The sequence below is a fragment of the Atractosteus spatula genome, chromosome 5 (genome assembly GCF_055471065.1).
Source record: "Atractosteus spatula isolate fAtrSpa1 chromosome 5, fAtrSpa1.hap1, whole genome shotgun sequence".
Taxonomy (NCBI): domain Eukaryota; kingdom Metazoa; phylum Chordata; class Actinopteri; order Semionotiformes; family Lepisosteidae; genus Atractosteus; species Atractosteus spatula.
In genome coordinates, this window is record NC_142710.1 from 24,248,379 (window position 1) to 24,265,177 (window position 16,799).

Below are 16,799 nucleotides of genomic sequence, written 5' to 3' on the forward strand. Positions count from 1 at the left end.
TTAAGTGTATGCTTCATTTTATTTTTTTTCTACAGTTGCACAACAACAGTATTAGACAGGTGAGAAAACATGCAGTTATCTTACCAAGATTGTACCACATGTCTCTGATCTCAAACCCAATTTGCCGCCTCATATCTTGATATCTGCAAGGTGAAAACAATAATAAATCAATTATTTTATAACCGATTAGTTTTTGGATAGATCTGCACAATTACTTCTTCATGAATCATTTTCACAATCTAGAAAATCAAGAGCCTCTCAAATGTCAATCCCAGTTTATTATCCATATTACTCAAGGCTAAGTACACAACAAAATGGTCTTGCAAAGACAGATACCAAAACAAAGCATTCCTGTCAAACATAATACTCAGTAAAAACAATAAGAAATGCATCTATTGATATTTGATGTTCATAGCCCAATTCTTGTTCTTTACAACATGAACAAGTAAAAGAAACATGGTCTGGTAATAATTACCCATATTTTGTCATAATAATAATTATTAAAGCCAGTATTAGAGGTAAATCTTTTGGACCTTGATATTTTAACTGGCACTTATCAGCAATATGAATGTGTTATTAGAGTTTCAGGTTATACTAGACAAAAAATGCTAAATTAAAAAATATGTTGCTCTTTACAGGGTTATTATAATTTTGTTTTCCCTGTCATGCAATGACATTTCAGTGAAATGTAAGCACTGAGGAGATTTTTTACAAGCTATTGATTGCTTTGCCAATATATTTTTAGAAGGCTGTAATTAATGGAGACAAGGAAAGCACATTAAAAGTATCTAAGAAAACCATTAAAAAGGTGGTGGCTAAAAGTTGTGCTGATCAGTTTGTGCTGCAGAGTTGTAACATTCTCTATAGTTTGCATTACCAAAAATCTAAAGATTTTTCTAAATGTGCTATATTTACTTCATTCAGAAAGATACCCATCTCTGTGTGCTAAAATCACTGTTCTACATTGTTCTGCCTCTCTCTTACCTAGTAGGGGTATTTTGGCAAAAACATAAAATGTTAGCCCAGAGGCCTGTTTCTTATCCAATAGCATTTTATTCATTTCCAGTCAGGCAGGGGACTGGACAAATGAATAGGCATCAGTATAAGAATAGTGCTCTCAAGGAGAAATGGTAAAACATTATGCTAGGTGACAATCAAAAGGTTTTAACCACCAGACTATTGCCAAGCTCAGGAGAAAACACTTGCAAGGCATTTCCAAAGATCAACTCTTGATCAGAATCAGCTAATAGTCCTAGAAAGTAATTCTAAAGGTACGGGGATATCAAATAAGACAGACAAGCCAGCAGTGGAAAACAAAAAAGAATGTTTTCAGTTTAGTTAAAATGAACATTGTTAGGAGAACACGGCCTGAGCTTTGCAATGGAGAAATATACTTTGAATGCAGTGCTACTTACACACTCACTGACAAATAGATTTTTCATAACATTAAAATTCTACATTAACAGAGTCTATGATTACTATGACAAAAGTTCTATTATTATAATTCTATGCAAGTGAAGATGTAGTGGTCTTAAGGAGGATGGATTTCCACCATCTTCCCTAGCCAAAACAATCCCAGATCGCAATCCTATAGAAAACTGGTAGAACTGGCAGAATGTGCAGTTGAATTCCATACCATTCCATAAAAGAGGTTGGGCCTGGGATGCAGACAGTTGAATCCTTTGTGAAATACACACCATGTTGTGTTCAAACTGTTTCTGTTGCTCACAGAGGTCCAATACATTTTTCAGAAGGGATACCTAAACTTCCGACACTCTACATAATTACCTTTTCTCACATAACCCTTGGTGTGGAAGTAGATATTATTGTAAAACTATAAAGAAGTAAATTACAATTTATAAAATAATTTTAAAATAATTCTACACTCAGCTAATGAATGATCCTCATGAAAATGATGAAGAGATACTTGAAAGACATGCACTCCCACAGACAAATTCATACAAGAGGTATGAGGGTGATATCACATCCCATGACTAAATGCCCTTTATCAACAGACAGGGCATGTTTTTTTTTTCAGGTGAAGACATCAAAATTCACATTAGGTCACCTTCAAAATATCTTAAAACCACTCTACTCTGAGGCAAATAATCAAGATGTTTTATGTGGGGATTTATAGCATGAATTACTGTAGGATGCATATTCCAACCAATTTTCTGCTCTTATTTAAGATAACTTGATTGGAGTAAATTTAACAGTTTTGCCTATAATACATTTTATGCTGTTTACAACATTCATAAAAGTTGTGAATAAATAATGATGCTTCTTACACAAAGACATAAAAGATATGAAATATAAATGTAACTACATTATAAGGAATTCAGACAAAGCTCATTTTACTTGCTAATATAGATTTCTGTATGCTTTACAAACACACCAAGCAGGATCAGCTGCAAAATAACCATGACTGAAATGGCCTAAACTTAAAACTAATGATCAAAGAAAAAAAGTTTGAGGAAAAGACAAAGCAAGGTCTAGGGAACTCTTGGGTAAATTAACAATCAGTTCCATTGCAGAGGGCTATTTCTAAACTAAAATCTTTCACTCAGCAGTACTTGTCATCTCTCAAGTTTGTTTGAAATTTTAATTTACTGCCTGTTTGAAACCAAAAAAGAGCACAGCCTTAAGAGAGCTCCAAGATAAAGGAGAAATTCACCCTCTAACTGATACAAAGAGCAAGAGAAACTGGGATAACATCTCATCTGTCAGCTGTCAAGACACAGGCTTACCTGTCAAAAGTTGGAAAACATTAACTGAACTGACAGATATGGCATTACACTCCTACTGAAGCCAGAAAAATAATCTGTGACAAATATAATGATGGTCTTTAGAATAAAAAAGGATCACAGAACATGCCAGAGATCAAAATATCAATAACCCTGATATAGGCATGTCTAATTGATAAATATATTTAGACCACTATTATGAAATTTACCTAAAATTTAGGCTCAATTAATTTCAACCATTAAAACATTAACCTGGTTTATAATTAATAATAATTGATAATAATTGCTTACACTTATACACTGCTTTTCTGGACACTCCACTCAAAGCGCTTTACAGGTAATGGGGACTCCTCTCCACCACCACCAATGTGCAGCATCCACCTGGATGATGGAATGGCAGCCATAGTGCGCCAGAACGCTCCCCACACATCAGCTATCAGTGGGGAGGAGAACAGAGTAATGAAGCTAATGAAGTAATGAAGCGTAGATGGGGATTATTAGGAGGCCATGACTGGTAAGGCCCAATGGGAAATTTGGCCAAATTGGGCCAAGACGCCGGGGTTACACCCCTACTCTTTTGGAGAAACGCCCTGAGATTTTTGATGACCACAGAGAGTCAGGTCCTCAATTTTACGTCTCATCCGAAGGACAGCGCCTGTTTACAGTATAGTGTCCCCGTCACTATACTGTGGCATTAGGACCCACATGGACCGCAGGGTGAGCGCCCCCTGCTGGCCCCACTAACACCTTTTCCAGCAGCAACCTTAGTTTTTCCCAGGAGGTCTCCCATCCAGGTACTGACCAGGCTCACACCTGCTTAGCTTCAGTGGGTTGCCAGTTGTGAGTTGCAGAGTGATATGGCTGCTGGCATGGTTTAGAACCATGGTTTAGAAGAAAGCTGTCATTAGAGCTGTATTATAAGTATTTTATTCCAGCCAGTGTAAGACTGTGCTAAAGAGACTATAAAAGAACTGAGAGGTAAAATGCTACACGATAAATAATATATCAGAAATAATTCATCCTGCTCAGGCAGTGTGCTGAAAGTTTTGATGGGAGTATTAAAAAGCTAAAAGTAATTAACCCGCAGTCATCTTCACTCAGTAAGTACAGGCTCAGTTCAGTGCTGGTTATCTTGATTTTTTCTCCAGTAATTGAGAATGAGCACATTCCCTGTTTTTTTTCTTGCAACCAATGTCAGGACCACTCAGACACAAAATGCTAATAGGTTACATTTAATCAAGCACAAAAAGTGCAGCTCTTGAGTTGAGTAAGATAAGAGTTCTTCCTGCCTGTCCTAGCCTTTTCACCAGCTGTTTGAGTTGCTCTTCACTAATGAAAGCATTAATTCATGACAGAAATCATAACCTAAAGTTGATTCCAATTAAAAATTGATACAATACTTCCTTTCATGCACAAAACCTCATAAATATGTAGTTTATTAAGAGTCTAACAAGGTATTTGTGATCTTTTTTTACTTTTTGCTGTCTGTTACCAGATGGTGGTATGTAAATATAACGTTAACAGTACTCCCAAAAGCTGAATCAATACAGATATTCAGCTGGGGCACAGGTTGAGTCCTATAGTCCAGGTATCTCAGAGTTAAGCTTAGGCTGCGTTATTAGGTAACCATGAAGTGGGGTGCAAGCCAGTGCATCAGTGAATTACCCAGTCTCAGTTGTCAACACTGATAGTGGCAGCTTTGGGTTGTTGAGATATGTCTCATCAGCAGGCACTGAAAAGCTCAGTAGTCTTGAAGAGAAAATTAATGGTGCAAATTGCAAGGTGAATCCTAGAGTAAAACCTGCTCAAGTCAGCCAGAAATCTAAAACTGGCTTGAAAATATACAACTGAATAGGACAATGATCTAAAGCAGTGGTTCTCAAACGGTGGTACGCGTACCACTTGTGCTACTCGGAGCGCCGCCAGTTGGTACACCATATGACCCTGGAACTTTGTGTGCACTGAAAAAATCGGGACGGGTTTTCATATTTTCTATTTTAATACGTGTCGAATACACAGCCCACGTACTACGATACAGCGCACACTAATACTTGAGTGGAAACAACAGCTACAATGTAATTCTACAAACGTAAGTGACCAATTGTATTTAAAAAAACTTATCTCCAGCAAATAGGGAGGCAGGACAATGTGCGTGATTTTGGAACACCGCCGATGTTGCAAGCACAGGAAAGCATAGAAATGCGTACTATGAACGCTGGCAATCTTGTGAGCACAGGAAAGCATGATAGATAACAGAAAAATATTTAAGAACTGTTCTAGGTTAATTTGAGAAAAATACACCGAGTGTCTCTGTGTTTCGCTCCCATACTCATGAACTAACTTCTTTTAACTTCTGAGACGGACTCCAGAAACGGAAACTAGGAAAATTGCAAGCTTGTGGATTGCTAAAGCAGGTAAGCCCCACACTATTTTTGAAGAACCTTATTTACCATTGGCAAAAGAGCTGACACGTATTATGTGTGGAGAAAAAGCTACTAAGCAGCTTGACCTGCTGCCCCCTCCAAAAGACACATCCACTCATAGAATCATTGATATGGCGGATGATAAGCTGACACAGCGGTGTAGTTGCACAAATTAGAGAGGTTGCTCCAGAAATGAATGGACGCATTGCAACATCCACCATGAGACCTTTTCCGTCAAGAAAATGCCTGACGATTTAAAATCTGTTAGACTCTGTTGTGAATTGTATCAAGGCTCGAAACATGAATTCACATCTGCTTTGCTCGACTAAACAGGCTCACCCATCTCACTGAAATGGTGCTTTTTTTTTGTTTATTTTTCAGTTTTGTTGTGGCTGTTGTCATTCTGTAAATCGCTTTGAGAAGCCACGTTTAAAGGCACTATATCAAATAAAGTTATTATTATTATATTTATTATATTTGTGTGAGAGTGTGTGTGCACGTTCTGGGGTTCCTATAAGAAGATGACTTGTAGGTGGTACTTGGATGCTTTGGTTTGATCAGGGGTGGTACTTGGTCCAAAAAGCTTGAGAACCACTGATCTAAAGTACAGGGCCAAAACTATACTGGAGTGGTTTGATAAGAAGAAAGTGAATACCTTGAGTGGCCCATTCAAAGTCCTAACTTGAATACAATCTAAAACGTATGGTCTATCAATGATCCCTACTGAACACGTTAGGACCCGGAAGAGTGAGCAAAAATACACCACCGTACCAGCATATTTCAATTTGCATTTCTTTTTCAGTGTGAACATGGGGCAGCACTTTTATAAAAATCTTTATACACTATAGTTCACTGGCAATGCTTAAAGGAAATCTAAAGGCAGGTTGCTGGTAAGGACTTTTGTCAGAAAGAATCCAGACAGAAACTCTAGTGTCCATCACACAACAGCCAAGACAAAGTGGATGTTCAGACTATACTTTCATTCAGTGAGAACAAATGTCCCTTTTCCATTCCCGATTTGTATACCTTCATGCCCTTTTCACCTCATCAAAATGTGCTTTCACATTGTACAGCTAATACCTGTCAGTTTTCAGTTAAAACAATTCGAGGTTCTCCCTCATCTCTTTGGATTAGTGGCTTTCACCTTTTCTCAATTTCTGCCTTAAACTGTCAGAACAGGCAGCATTAATTATTCCCTTAACTTGGCAGAACTCAACCCTTTAGGTTTTCTGTCACTCGGCCCGCTAAACAAACAATGTGAAACAGACTTTCCAAATGAGGTACAAAGAAGCACAGCAAGAAGCTCTGCAGCTGCTGTGAGCACTCTGAAGTCACTAAGTGTACAGCTTGCTAAAGATCACTCTTTGAATTAATTCAAAGCAAACACTCCACCTCCAATGGGAGTATAAACAATAAGAAAACCCATGGGAGTCATGTTAAAGTTAATTTCTATTATCTACGACATCAATGGAGATAGAATAACTTCTTACTTTGTCTGACAAAATGAAATTCTTGGATGAGAGTTAAAACGAAACTCACTTATGAAATATTTTGGCTCGTTTATCACTGGAGAAATTTTCAAGCTGGAGAGATTCTTGGGTGAGAAAAGCAACTGCCAGGTGAAAGTAGTTGTTCCAAAGCTAGAAAAAAAAACAGACAAGTTTCTGAATGACTCGACATGGTCATAGCACATAGAGATACTGTCAACCTCTGTTAGCTCTACATGTATTAGTGAACCATTAACACATTAATTGTATCAATACTGTACATACCCTGTCTGAGGAGCCTATCAATGTCATTTTGCAGATGTTAATTAATGAAGGCAAAAGACTATTAGTGAGGTTTATAACTATGATGTATGACTTAGAAAATGACACCATTTCATATTTTGATATTTTATTTTACTGCAAAAGTTGAAAAAACAAAGATATCAAGACCTGCAGTATGTATTACAAGGATATTAAAGGACAAAATTTACTCAAACTGCTTCGGGGGCAGAAACAGTTTCAGTTCTTGTGATTTAAATTAGCCTAATGAGTTAGCTGAGCATTATCTGGAATCCACCCTGACAAATCAAGTGCATTGTGTTAGGACGCTTAGCCTTTCAGAGGTCTTCGTCTTATTTAGATATCAAGTGCACTGAAAATGTTATTAATGGTAGAGACAGGACATCAATTCATCTGTCTGTATTGGCCTCTTGAAAAGGACTCCTGATAAATGTACCAAATCAAGATTCTTGATGGAATTTACCTTCTTGGGTGATTCCCCAAGCTCTGACTGTTTAGCCATCTTAAAATTATTTTATCTTTCTACATCATGCAGTATGTAGCAGACCCTCACAATTATTTTCTGGTAATGAAAGGAATTGTAGTTTTTTTTTACCAAAGTTCTGTTACTGCATACATACATATTTATGGGCATTATAAAACATAACTGGATGGTTTTATTCATGGTACTTACTTGAAGTTCAAAGTTGGCTTGATCGAGGAACTTCTTGTTCAGCACTGCAGCATACTGATTAATTGCTCGCAAGAAAACTCTGTAAGACAAAGGATTTCTTATTTAGTCCTTTTGTACTTTGTGATCAAATAAAGATTAATTGCTTTATGTAAATTTAGTTGTAAGCTTTCAGTCATTCTACATTGAAATGTTTTCTTAATCTTCATTTAAATGGAAGCAGAGAGCAAAGAATTCAGAACTTAATCAGAAACATTTTTTTTTCTTTGACAGAAGATGCTGTTTGGAAAGTAAAAGTCGTGTCTGCCTCAGAAACTCATAAGCATATTTATTGAGATTCTGATTTGCATTAAACTCCTGCTCAGAAGGAAAGAAAACTGATCTTTAAAGAACATACAGTTCATTTACAGTAGATGTGTTGCTTTAAGTAGTGCCATTTACTCTAAGTGCATTTTTGTCTACCACAACAAACCAAGAAACTAGGTTTTGTACTACAAATTATTCTTACAACAGGGATGTGTAACCCTGGTCCTGGAGAGCCACAATCTGGCAGCTTTCATACATCACCCTTAAATCATCCATTTTCAAAATGTTTTGAACAATTTAATTTCTTCTTAAGCAGAACACTTAATCAATAACTGTAAGTATTTAAGAGTCTTATGATATGAAAAGAGTAATATGCTGCAGCTCTCAAGGACATCAACAGATCAATCCTGACTCTAAAAACAATAGCTAAATTGGTAATAATAATAATCTCTACCTAATATATTTTTTTACTCACTCTCATGTATACTTTATCCTTACACCACTAGAAAGAGAATGGTTTCAAAGCATGTGTTGTACTTTGTGTCTCCTTCATAACTGCAATACTGAAATTCTCTCAAATGCTTAAAATGTGGGAAACTGTTCCCCACACATCTCAAAATTCCATCCTGTGGATAAACGTTTTCTTTAAATAAAAAGAACTGCAAAATCATTATATTTCAAAACTCTTTTATATAAATGAATGCGAGTACATTTGTGTTTAGATACAAATTATATAAAAAGTGAAACACATGGGTACACCACCTGACATTGACATTTAAACCTGATTGTTAGAAGTCTTTGTTGAATTTTACCTATTAGTTAATAAATGTAATTAGTGTTCAACAATAAAACCTCATTTGGAAATGGCAAGCAATAAACATACTTTATTAAGCTTGAAACAATGTGTAATTGTTGAAAATCCTCAACAATATATCTTCCTAATTGACCCTCATGCTTTCACGCAAGACTTGCAAAGTATTACTCATCTACACAGGGAATTCAAATAAGACACAGATAATAAACTTAATTGCTTTTCCTACACTTAGACAGCAGGAAGAAACAGACATTAACAAAATAATATGCATGATTGTACCACTTACTCAAATTAGGAATGAAAAGAGGCTATGATGGGGCTTCACAAATGCCTACCCTGAGACTATCCTCACATTTTAAATGCCCTGAGAAATTGTCAACACATTTTACATTTACATTCGTCATATTTTCTTTTTCCTTTAACCTCTGAGTAATGCATTAAAATATCATGACAGCGTTTTAAAGGAAAGGGCCTTGGGATGTCTAAGACATCAGACTTGCTCATGGCTCATAGCAATAGTGTATGCTTCAAGGGACTATTAAACAGTCCACTCATGTATCTCCACATCATCATTTTTTATTTTCCTTAAAACCACAAACATGACAGAAGTGCAATTTCCCATTAACGGATAATATGTCTGTTGAAGAACACTGTGAATAAATGAATCCTGTTTAAAAAAGTCCCCATATACTGCACTTTCTGGACTCTTATAATACGCACCCTAAATTAAATCTTCGGGTGTTCTATTAAAGCATTTAATCAAACTGCACCAATAACAGTAAATATTATGACTGAAACGTACGTAAAAATCATGTAGCATATTCATAAAACTTTTTTTTATTCAATCTGCTCCCAAGTTAATTAAATTTATAAAATGTCATCACAATTAGGAATATTGCTTTAAAGATACAGCACTGCACTGTACATTTTTGAGTAATGACAAGAATTAGCGTAATATGAGTAAAAATACCAATCATATTTTAGATTGCCTAACTCATAATATTCTACTCAAGCAACACTATCATTTTTTAAATCATTGTTAATGTGGCTTGTTTGAATCTAGAAGCTACAGCTGCCATTTTAATATGTATTCCCATTAGCTGCTTAAACAACACTTTAGTGGGTACACTATCACAACTGTGTTGGTGATAACACATTTAAAAGCTTTTTAAGTTAATATTTAAACATTAAGTGCATTTTTTCTTTACTGGGCAAAAAATCTGAAAACACAGCAAACAAGTCCTTAACCAAGCATGGGGTATTAGGATATGACTTAACTGACTATGTATACTTGTCACTCGAAAAAGTGCTTGAAAAAAGCAGAATACAAGGACTAAGCTAAGAAGAAAACCATTTGTGACAGTATATACTCACAAGAAACACAATGCCAGATGCCAGTCAGTTTGTCAGGATTCAAGTAAACTCGTAAGTTAGGAACAGTTACAAATACCCTTCAATTAATTCCAAAAGGCTCCTTCTCGTGAGGCACTATTACAGTGTTTGGTCCAAAGAGGCCTTCCTGTTGTGTTCTGCCAACACAATAATCATAAATCATCTCAAACGCTAAAGCATTACAGCAATCTCAAACTCGGCAAATGCCACCTTGTATTACTTCAGAATTGTAACCAGCTCTCACACAGAGCTTTAATGACACTTCTCTGATGGTGGGTCTTTGGATTCTGACAGCAAAGGGAGAGCCTTTAAAAATCAAAAGGAAACTTCTAAGGAAAGGCACAGAAGATGGAAGGTCGCTGTTACCTTGTGACAGCTAAAACGTGGATAAAAAAATCATTTTGAAAAGAAAAGAATTACTGCTATAGAGGGTAGTGGAGGGTGGGCAGCTCAGGATATCAGACTCTGCCTTCTCAATACATTTTTGACTGCAAACTATTAATGGCTGTGGGTCCATCAGCTTCATAAGCTGTGAGAATTTTGTGGACGAAGATGAGAACTAGACATGGACGTCATTAATAATTTAGTCTACCTAAATTCAACCAAGTCTTTTTACCACATTTATAAGTTCGCATTCACTGCTTGATAACTGGAGTGTCTCTGGATTTAGGCCACATCATATGTAAATGTAATTATTATCTGGAACTAAAGCAGAGGTGTTCAGTCCTGATTCTGTAGGGCCAGTGTGTCTGCAGGTTTTTAAAGTCTCCTTAAAGCATTCAACACAGAAGCTAGTAACCTGCTGGTTTAGCTCATTAAGAATCAAATTGGAATTAAATCCTACAGACACACCAGCCGTCCAGCACTAAGAATTTGACAGTTGTGTTCTAAAAAGAGACTGGAAACAATATTCACAGCCACTGAAAGGGAAATGTTGAAAAGAGTGTTTGCATGTAACATTAGGAACCCTTGGTTCCCATGTGAAGTCAGAAGTCATTGAAAATGAGTAACGATTCAAGGATATAATGGGCACCATGCAGGTTGCTCCCCTGAACATTGTCAAACAACAAAAAGGCCTGGAAGGTGAAGGAGAAAAGCAAAATACAAATAATTTGCACATTATATTATAAACAATACTATGCCTCTACTATACTTAATGGGGGCAAGAAAATCTTTCACTTCATATGATGAGTGCATCTGCAATAAACGGTGACCTTGTAATGTCAAACGTTCTGAGACATGGTTCATGTCTAGCTGACCAGGTTTCCCCAGCTGTGGTACACAACATGCTAAGCACTTCCAAGGGAAAGATTCAGATAAACCTCCTGTACTGTTGTTAACCAAGACGTTACACAATAATTGACTGACAGTAAAACTGTACGCATAAATAATAAAAGATAACTGTCCATTCAATTTTCACTTTAGGAAATGGTGAAGCAACTATTTCTCACTTTTCTGTTGAGTCAGGGTGCAAAGGATAGGTTATGAATTCAGTTAAGAGTCACTTTTTTGACTCTTTAAAAAGCTACACTTTTATCTTCACAAGACTTTTGAAGTTGTCTGACAGAAAACCACTACTGAAAGGCAGACTTCAGAAAAGACTTCAAATTGTTCAGCCGAAAACATCAATTTAAAAAAGACCGAAAGGATACAAGCTAGATGGCTGGTATAATTTCAGGAACTTTTGGCTACAATCTTCAAAGTGATCTATGAAATCAGAACACAATCTGATAAAAAATATATTTCTCTTCATTTTTTCTCCAGGATATAAATTCATACTTCATGCAATATTATTTTTAGCAATTCAAAATAAATAAAAAATATGTATTTTAGTAAAGTAAATCATAGTAAAGAAAGCCAAAGTGATTAATTCCTAGAAAAGTATAACTTTGGTCAAGAAACTACCATGGGGAATTCATTTTTAAAAATGAAGTGTCAGTACAACTTGAATAGATCTGAAACAACTTACTGGCAGAAGGCACCTCTACATTTGTATCTAGAAAAATCTGAAATCCCTAGGGGGAAACCGAGATACTTCAGGCAGTCAATTCTCATTCAGAAGTTCAATACGTAACAGCAAAATCCAACTGAACATGCAATGCACTATTGAGCTTTTGACTGAAAAACTGTCATTTCAAAACACTGGTGGTGCAGGGCAAATAACTACTGAATGATCAAGCTAAATTGCAAACCACCATATAATTATATATTGAGAGAGAAATAAATATGATTATAAATTAAGTCTTAAATAAAAAACATATTTAAATGAAACATCCAATAACAAGGTTTAGCAATTCAATCCAGAAGAAATGAGAATGCAGCTGACATTTTTGACCTTAATGAAGTTAGGGGGCAGCCAATCCATTTCTCAGGCAATTTCCCAGCTAGTAATTACCAGATAACTATGTTCTTGGGGGACCTTAGAAAATATTGATTTACCAATCCTTTTCCTTCTGTCAATATTTTATGTTTCTATGACAAGTAAATACCACTTCCCCAGACTACTATCAACAAGGTTCAATTTTCAAAATAGAGGTGGTGGAGAGCTCAAAGACATGCCTATGGAAAGTTTGGAAGGGAAGGGAGAAGGAGTAAGCGATTCATCGGCTGATTTCTGAAGGCCAGTCGAGTTGAAAAGGGTAGCTCTTAGTGATTTTTGTGCAGGAGAGGGTATGGGACGCTCATGGACACTGTGGCACAAACTAATTGAGATGAATAATGTGATTATCAACGGTTAAACAGAACAGAACAACCCCCTAGAAATTCAGCTTCCAGGGTTAGACTTAGATGAGAACTGCGATCTTTTTACCTCTGGAACCATATACATGAGAACATAACGAAAAAAAGTTTATAAATGAGATGAGACCATTTGGCCTATCTAACTTGTTTGATAACTTATTACCTAAGCAAATCATAACCTTCATCCAGCCAGTTTTTGAAAGTGCCCAGAGTTTAAGATGCATTTCCTACTCTCTGACCTAAATGAATTTCTTTTTAGTTTTCTGCTGTGACCCATTGTCCTTGCTTCACTAATGAGCCTAAGTCAGTCTGCTGGCTTCATACAGCTAGTGTATACTAGAGCTGTATTAAGATAACAATATCTGTGTCTATTGAAATGGCTTTTTGTTTAATTCATTTGTTCTGGGGGTGGCAACTTTGAAGTTTTTTAAAGTGTCATGTTATTTATATATATATAAAATATTATATAAAGTGGGCATGGAAAGTCACCACCCCCTTTCAAAATGTGTACCTTTTGTTATATGACACTCTGAAAATAAAAAATAAATAAATTAGGCTTGTTCCATTTTTATTTACACACTAACCCACATTAGCCAAGTGAAAATAAAATTCTAAAACATTCTGAAATTAATTTATATTACAACAGTAAAATACCTCATTTGGATAAGTGAATACCCCCCTTACAATTGCACTTGTAAACTTGCTCTGGTATAACCAATCACCTTACAGATCACACAACTTTAAGTATCCCATGGAGCACACTCAAGACCATCATTAAGAAGTGGAAGGCGTATGGCACCACCCGGCCCTTGCCAGGATCAGGTCGTCCCTCCAAACTGGATGACCGAGCAAGAAGGAGACTGATCAGAGAGGCGACCAAGAGGCCGATGACAACTTTGAACGAGGTACAGACCTTTATGGCAAAGACTGGTCATTGTGTGCATGTGACAAAAAATCAAACTTTTTGACTGGAATGCAAAAGGGTACGTCTGGCAAAAACCCAATACATCTTACCATCTAAAGAACTCCATTCCTACAGTAAAGTACATTGGTGGTAGCATCCAGTTGTGAGGGTGTTTCTCTGCAGCTGGGACTGGGGCACTTGTCAGGATAGAAGGGAAGATGGATGGTGCAAAATACAGGCAAATTCTTGAAGAAAACCTGCAGCCCTCAGCCAGGAAGTTGAAAATGGGAAGATGGTTCACCTTTCAACATGACATGACACTTTCAACATGAGCCAAAGCACACCGCCAAAGCAACTGTACAGTGGCTGAAGGACAGGAAGGTGAATGTCTTTGAGTGGCCTAGTCAGAGCCTCGACCTAAATCTCATCAAAAATATTTAGGATGACTTGAAGAGGGCAGTCCATCAATGGCCACCATGCAGTTTGACTGAGCTCGAACAATTCTTTAAGGAGAAATGGGCAAATATTCCTCCCTCTAGGTGTACAAAGTTGGTAGAGATGTATCCAAACAAACTCAAGGTTGTAATTCAACCAAAAGGTGCTTTTACCAAGTATTAACTCAGGGGGATGTTCTCTTATCAAACCCAGTTTTTCTATTTTTTTAAAAATAAATTTTGCTTTCTTTTTTCACTTGGATGTTGCAAGGTACAATTTGTAAAAAAAACTGGAAAAATTCTGATTTTATTTGTCCTCAACTGGGGCTTTAGGGCAACAAAAGCTGAACATTTTGAAAGGGGATGGTGACTTTCTATCCCCACTGTAACATTATAATTATGCAGGAGGTTTGAATGTGCATTGCATCCTTTGGCAAGAGCCTAATCGTTTTGAAAATAGTGCCCTGCATGTTAAGGATCAACAAGATTTTTATACCAGAAACATCTGCTGTAGACTTTTTATTTCCTAAATTCATTATCCGTGTAGGAATTGGATAATGTATCAAAAACCATCAGCACTCACAACATCAATACCTTTAATCAATCATTCAATCCAATTTAGACGTAAGTTGTTTGTCAAGTTAATTACACTGCCAGCACATGACTGGCATACATTTCTTAAGAGATTGTATGAAAATAACCTCATAAAATACATAAGCAAAAAAAGTGGAATAAGAAAACAAGTCTACTTTTATTCTGATGACTATGACATTAACATGTCGCTGCTCATTTGTTTTACTTCAGTGAGTAGCACCAATACAAAGTTTTCCATTTTAATTTTTGGAAACAACGCTCTTTTTCATGAATCCCCCCCAGATTACAAAATTATGTTTATCATAATATCCCCTTCAATGATATCTTGAAAAGCCTACTTTTGATAGGAGCACCACTATTGCCTGAAATATCCCTCTCATTTATATTATACTAAAAACCTTCGCCCAACTTCTTGCCAGGGGGAGAACAGCCAAATGAGCTTAGAAGTCAGTCTCTTAGCTGATGAAATCAGTGAACAAAGACAAACAAGCAATTAAAATTAACAAAACTGAAAAGGTGATTTGCTCGCAATACTGTGAAAAGCTCAAATAAACCTCAAAACAAGGACTTGATCCTGGTGCTGGTTAATCCACAGGCAATCACCTAATAAGTGAACTACTGCAAGGAGCTAAATTGCATTTGAGAGTTTAGAATCATTACCAGAAGCAATGCTGATGTGACCTATAAAAACCCAGGGAAAGTTTCTATAAGCCAAAGGGAAATGAGCTGCCTGTTCAATGGGGAGACTTGTAAAGCCTGGGAATGGAATACAAACTGGCCTTGCATTATTTAGATATTACAACAAAGAACGTTAACAGGTTGCAGGTAAGAATATGCCATTCACCTGCTGAGCTTGTTTGGTGGCTAGAAGCTTACTGATCCAGAAGGACAAGTATATAGAAATCAAGTCCTTTTTTAACAGGTTGACAGTGAATCAGCTTCAACGACATTACTCAATAGCTTGTTCCAGACACCTACCAACGTTTGTGCAAATAAGTACATAAAATAAGTAAAAAAAGTACACGCTGAAAAGCTAAAATCACTTCCTTGGTACTGAACATTCTTGGTTCCCAGTACCAGGTATTTTAAATTTATTTACAGTTTCCGAACTGATTTATGCATATTACCAATTTCAATTAGGCTGTACATGATATTTCAGGAACACATATAGTATAGTTGACAGCAATGCTATTAACTGTATGTGACCAAAGTCACAGATGTGTTCTGTAACTCTTAATTCTCCAAAAACAGTGTAATTAAATGAAGAAAACAGGAGTTGTTCCCCTTGGCTTGTATTTTCTATTTTTCTTTAGCTCAATGTTGATATTAACATTTGTATCTTTTAGGTACACTGCTTTTTTGTTTAATCATACAGCTTTGACCGATTTACTGAACCACAAAATTAAAAGCAATTTTCTCACATCACAATCTTTCAATGGCTTCTTGCTTTAAAATATACATTTTTGGTCTAGAATGCTAATGTAAACCTACTTGAATCCAGCTGAGACTGATCAAAAATGACAGTGTCAAACAAGAAAGAGCAGCATTAATCTGGAAACGGGCAGGAGGAAATCAAGGACAATGTAACATTTGGTGCTCTGAGGAATTCAGAAGCATTGCTGGGAGTGATCAGAGTCTCGTACAGAGCTAATAGAGGTTGCCATGAAAAGTAATTTTGATTAAATTGGTCTTGAGAGAAGGTGAAATGTATACTGTATGAATTTATAAATGCGATCTCAAGAAAGGGAAGTTGTGGTTAAGGCAATGCTTCTAATAAGTCTGTTTGATTTATTTCAGAAGCACTCTTTTGCCTTCTTGGATACTCACAGGTGAAATATGGAAGCTGATGAGCAATTCAAATTAGCAGGGGCCAGCATTGCTACCATGTTCATGTGTTATTTCACACACGCACCACTGTCACTCCTCTCAGTTTAATACCTCACCCTGTGGAGAAAATGCAGATGATAGAATACCCACACCACCTTTCTGCTT

At 36.5% G+C, this 16,799-nt stretch overlaps 1 protein-coding gene across 2 annotated transcripts in view; it reads right to left on the reverse strand.

Annotated features, from left to right (window-relative positions):
* Positions 1 to 16,799, reverse strand: part of dock1 (dedicator of cytokinesis 1) — a 311,516-nt gene that overhangs the window by 62,642 nt on the left and 232,075 nt on the right. For both annotated transcript variants that reach the window (XM_088915927.1, XM_088915925.1), the window contains exons 30-32: positions 7,628 to 7,706; positions 6,707 to 6,807; positions 85 to 143 (exon numbers count right to left, since the gene is read on the reverse strand). In XM_088915927.1, coding sequence (XP_088772053.1) covers positions 85 to 143; positions 6,707 to 6,807; positions 7,628 to 7,706 — 239 coding nt within the window. The remainder of the gene's footprint in view (positions 1 to 84; positions 144 to 6,706; positions 6,808 to 7,627; positions 7,707 to 16,799) is intronic.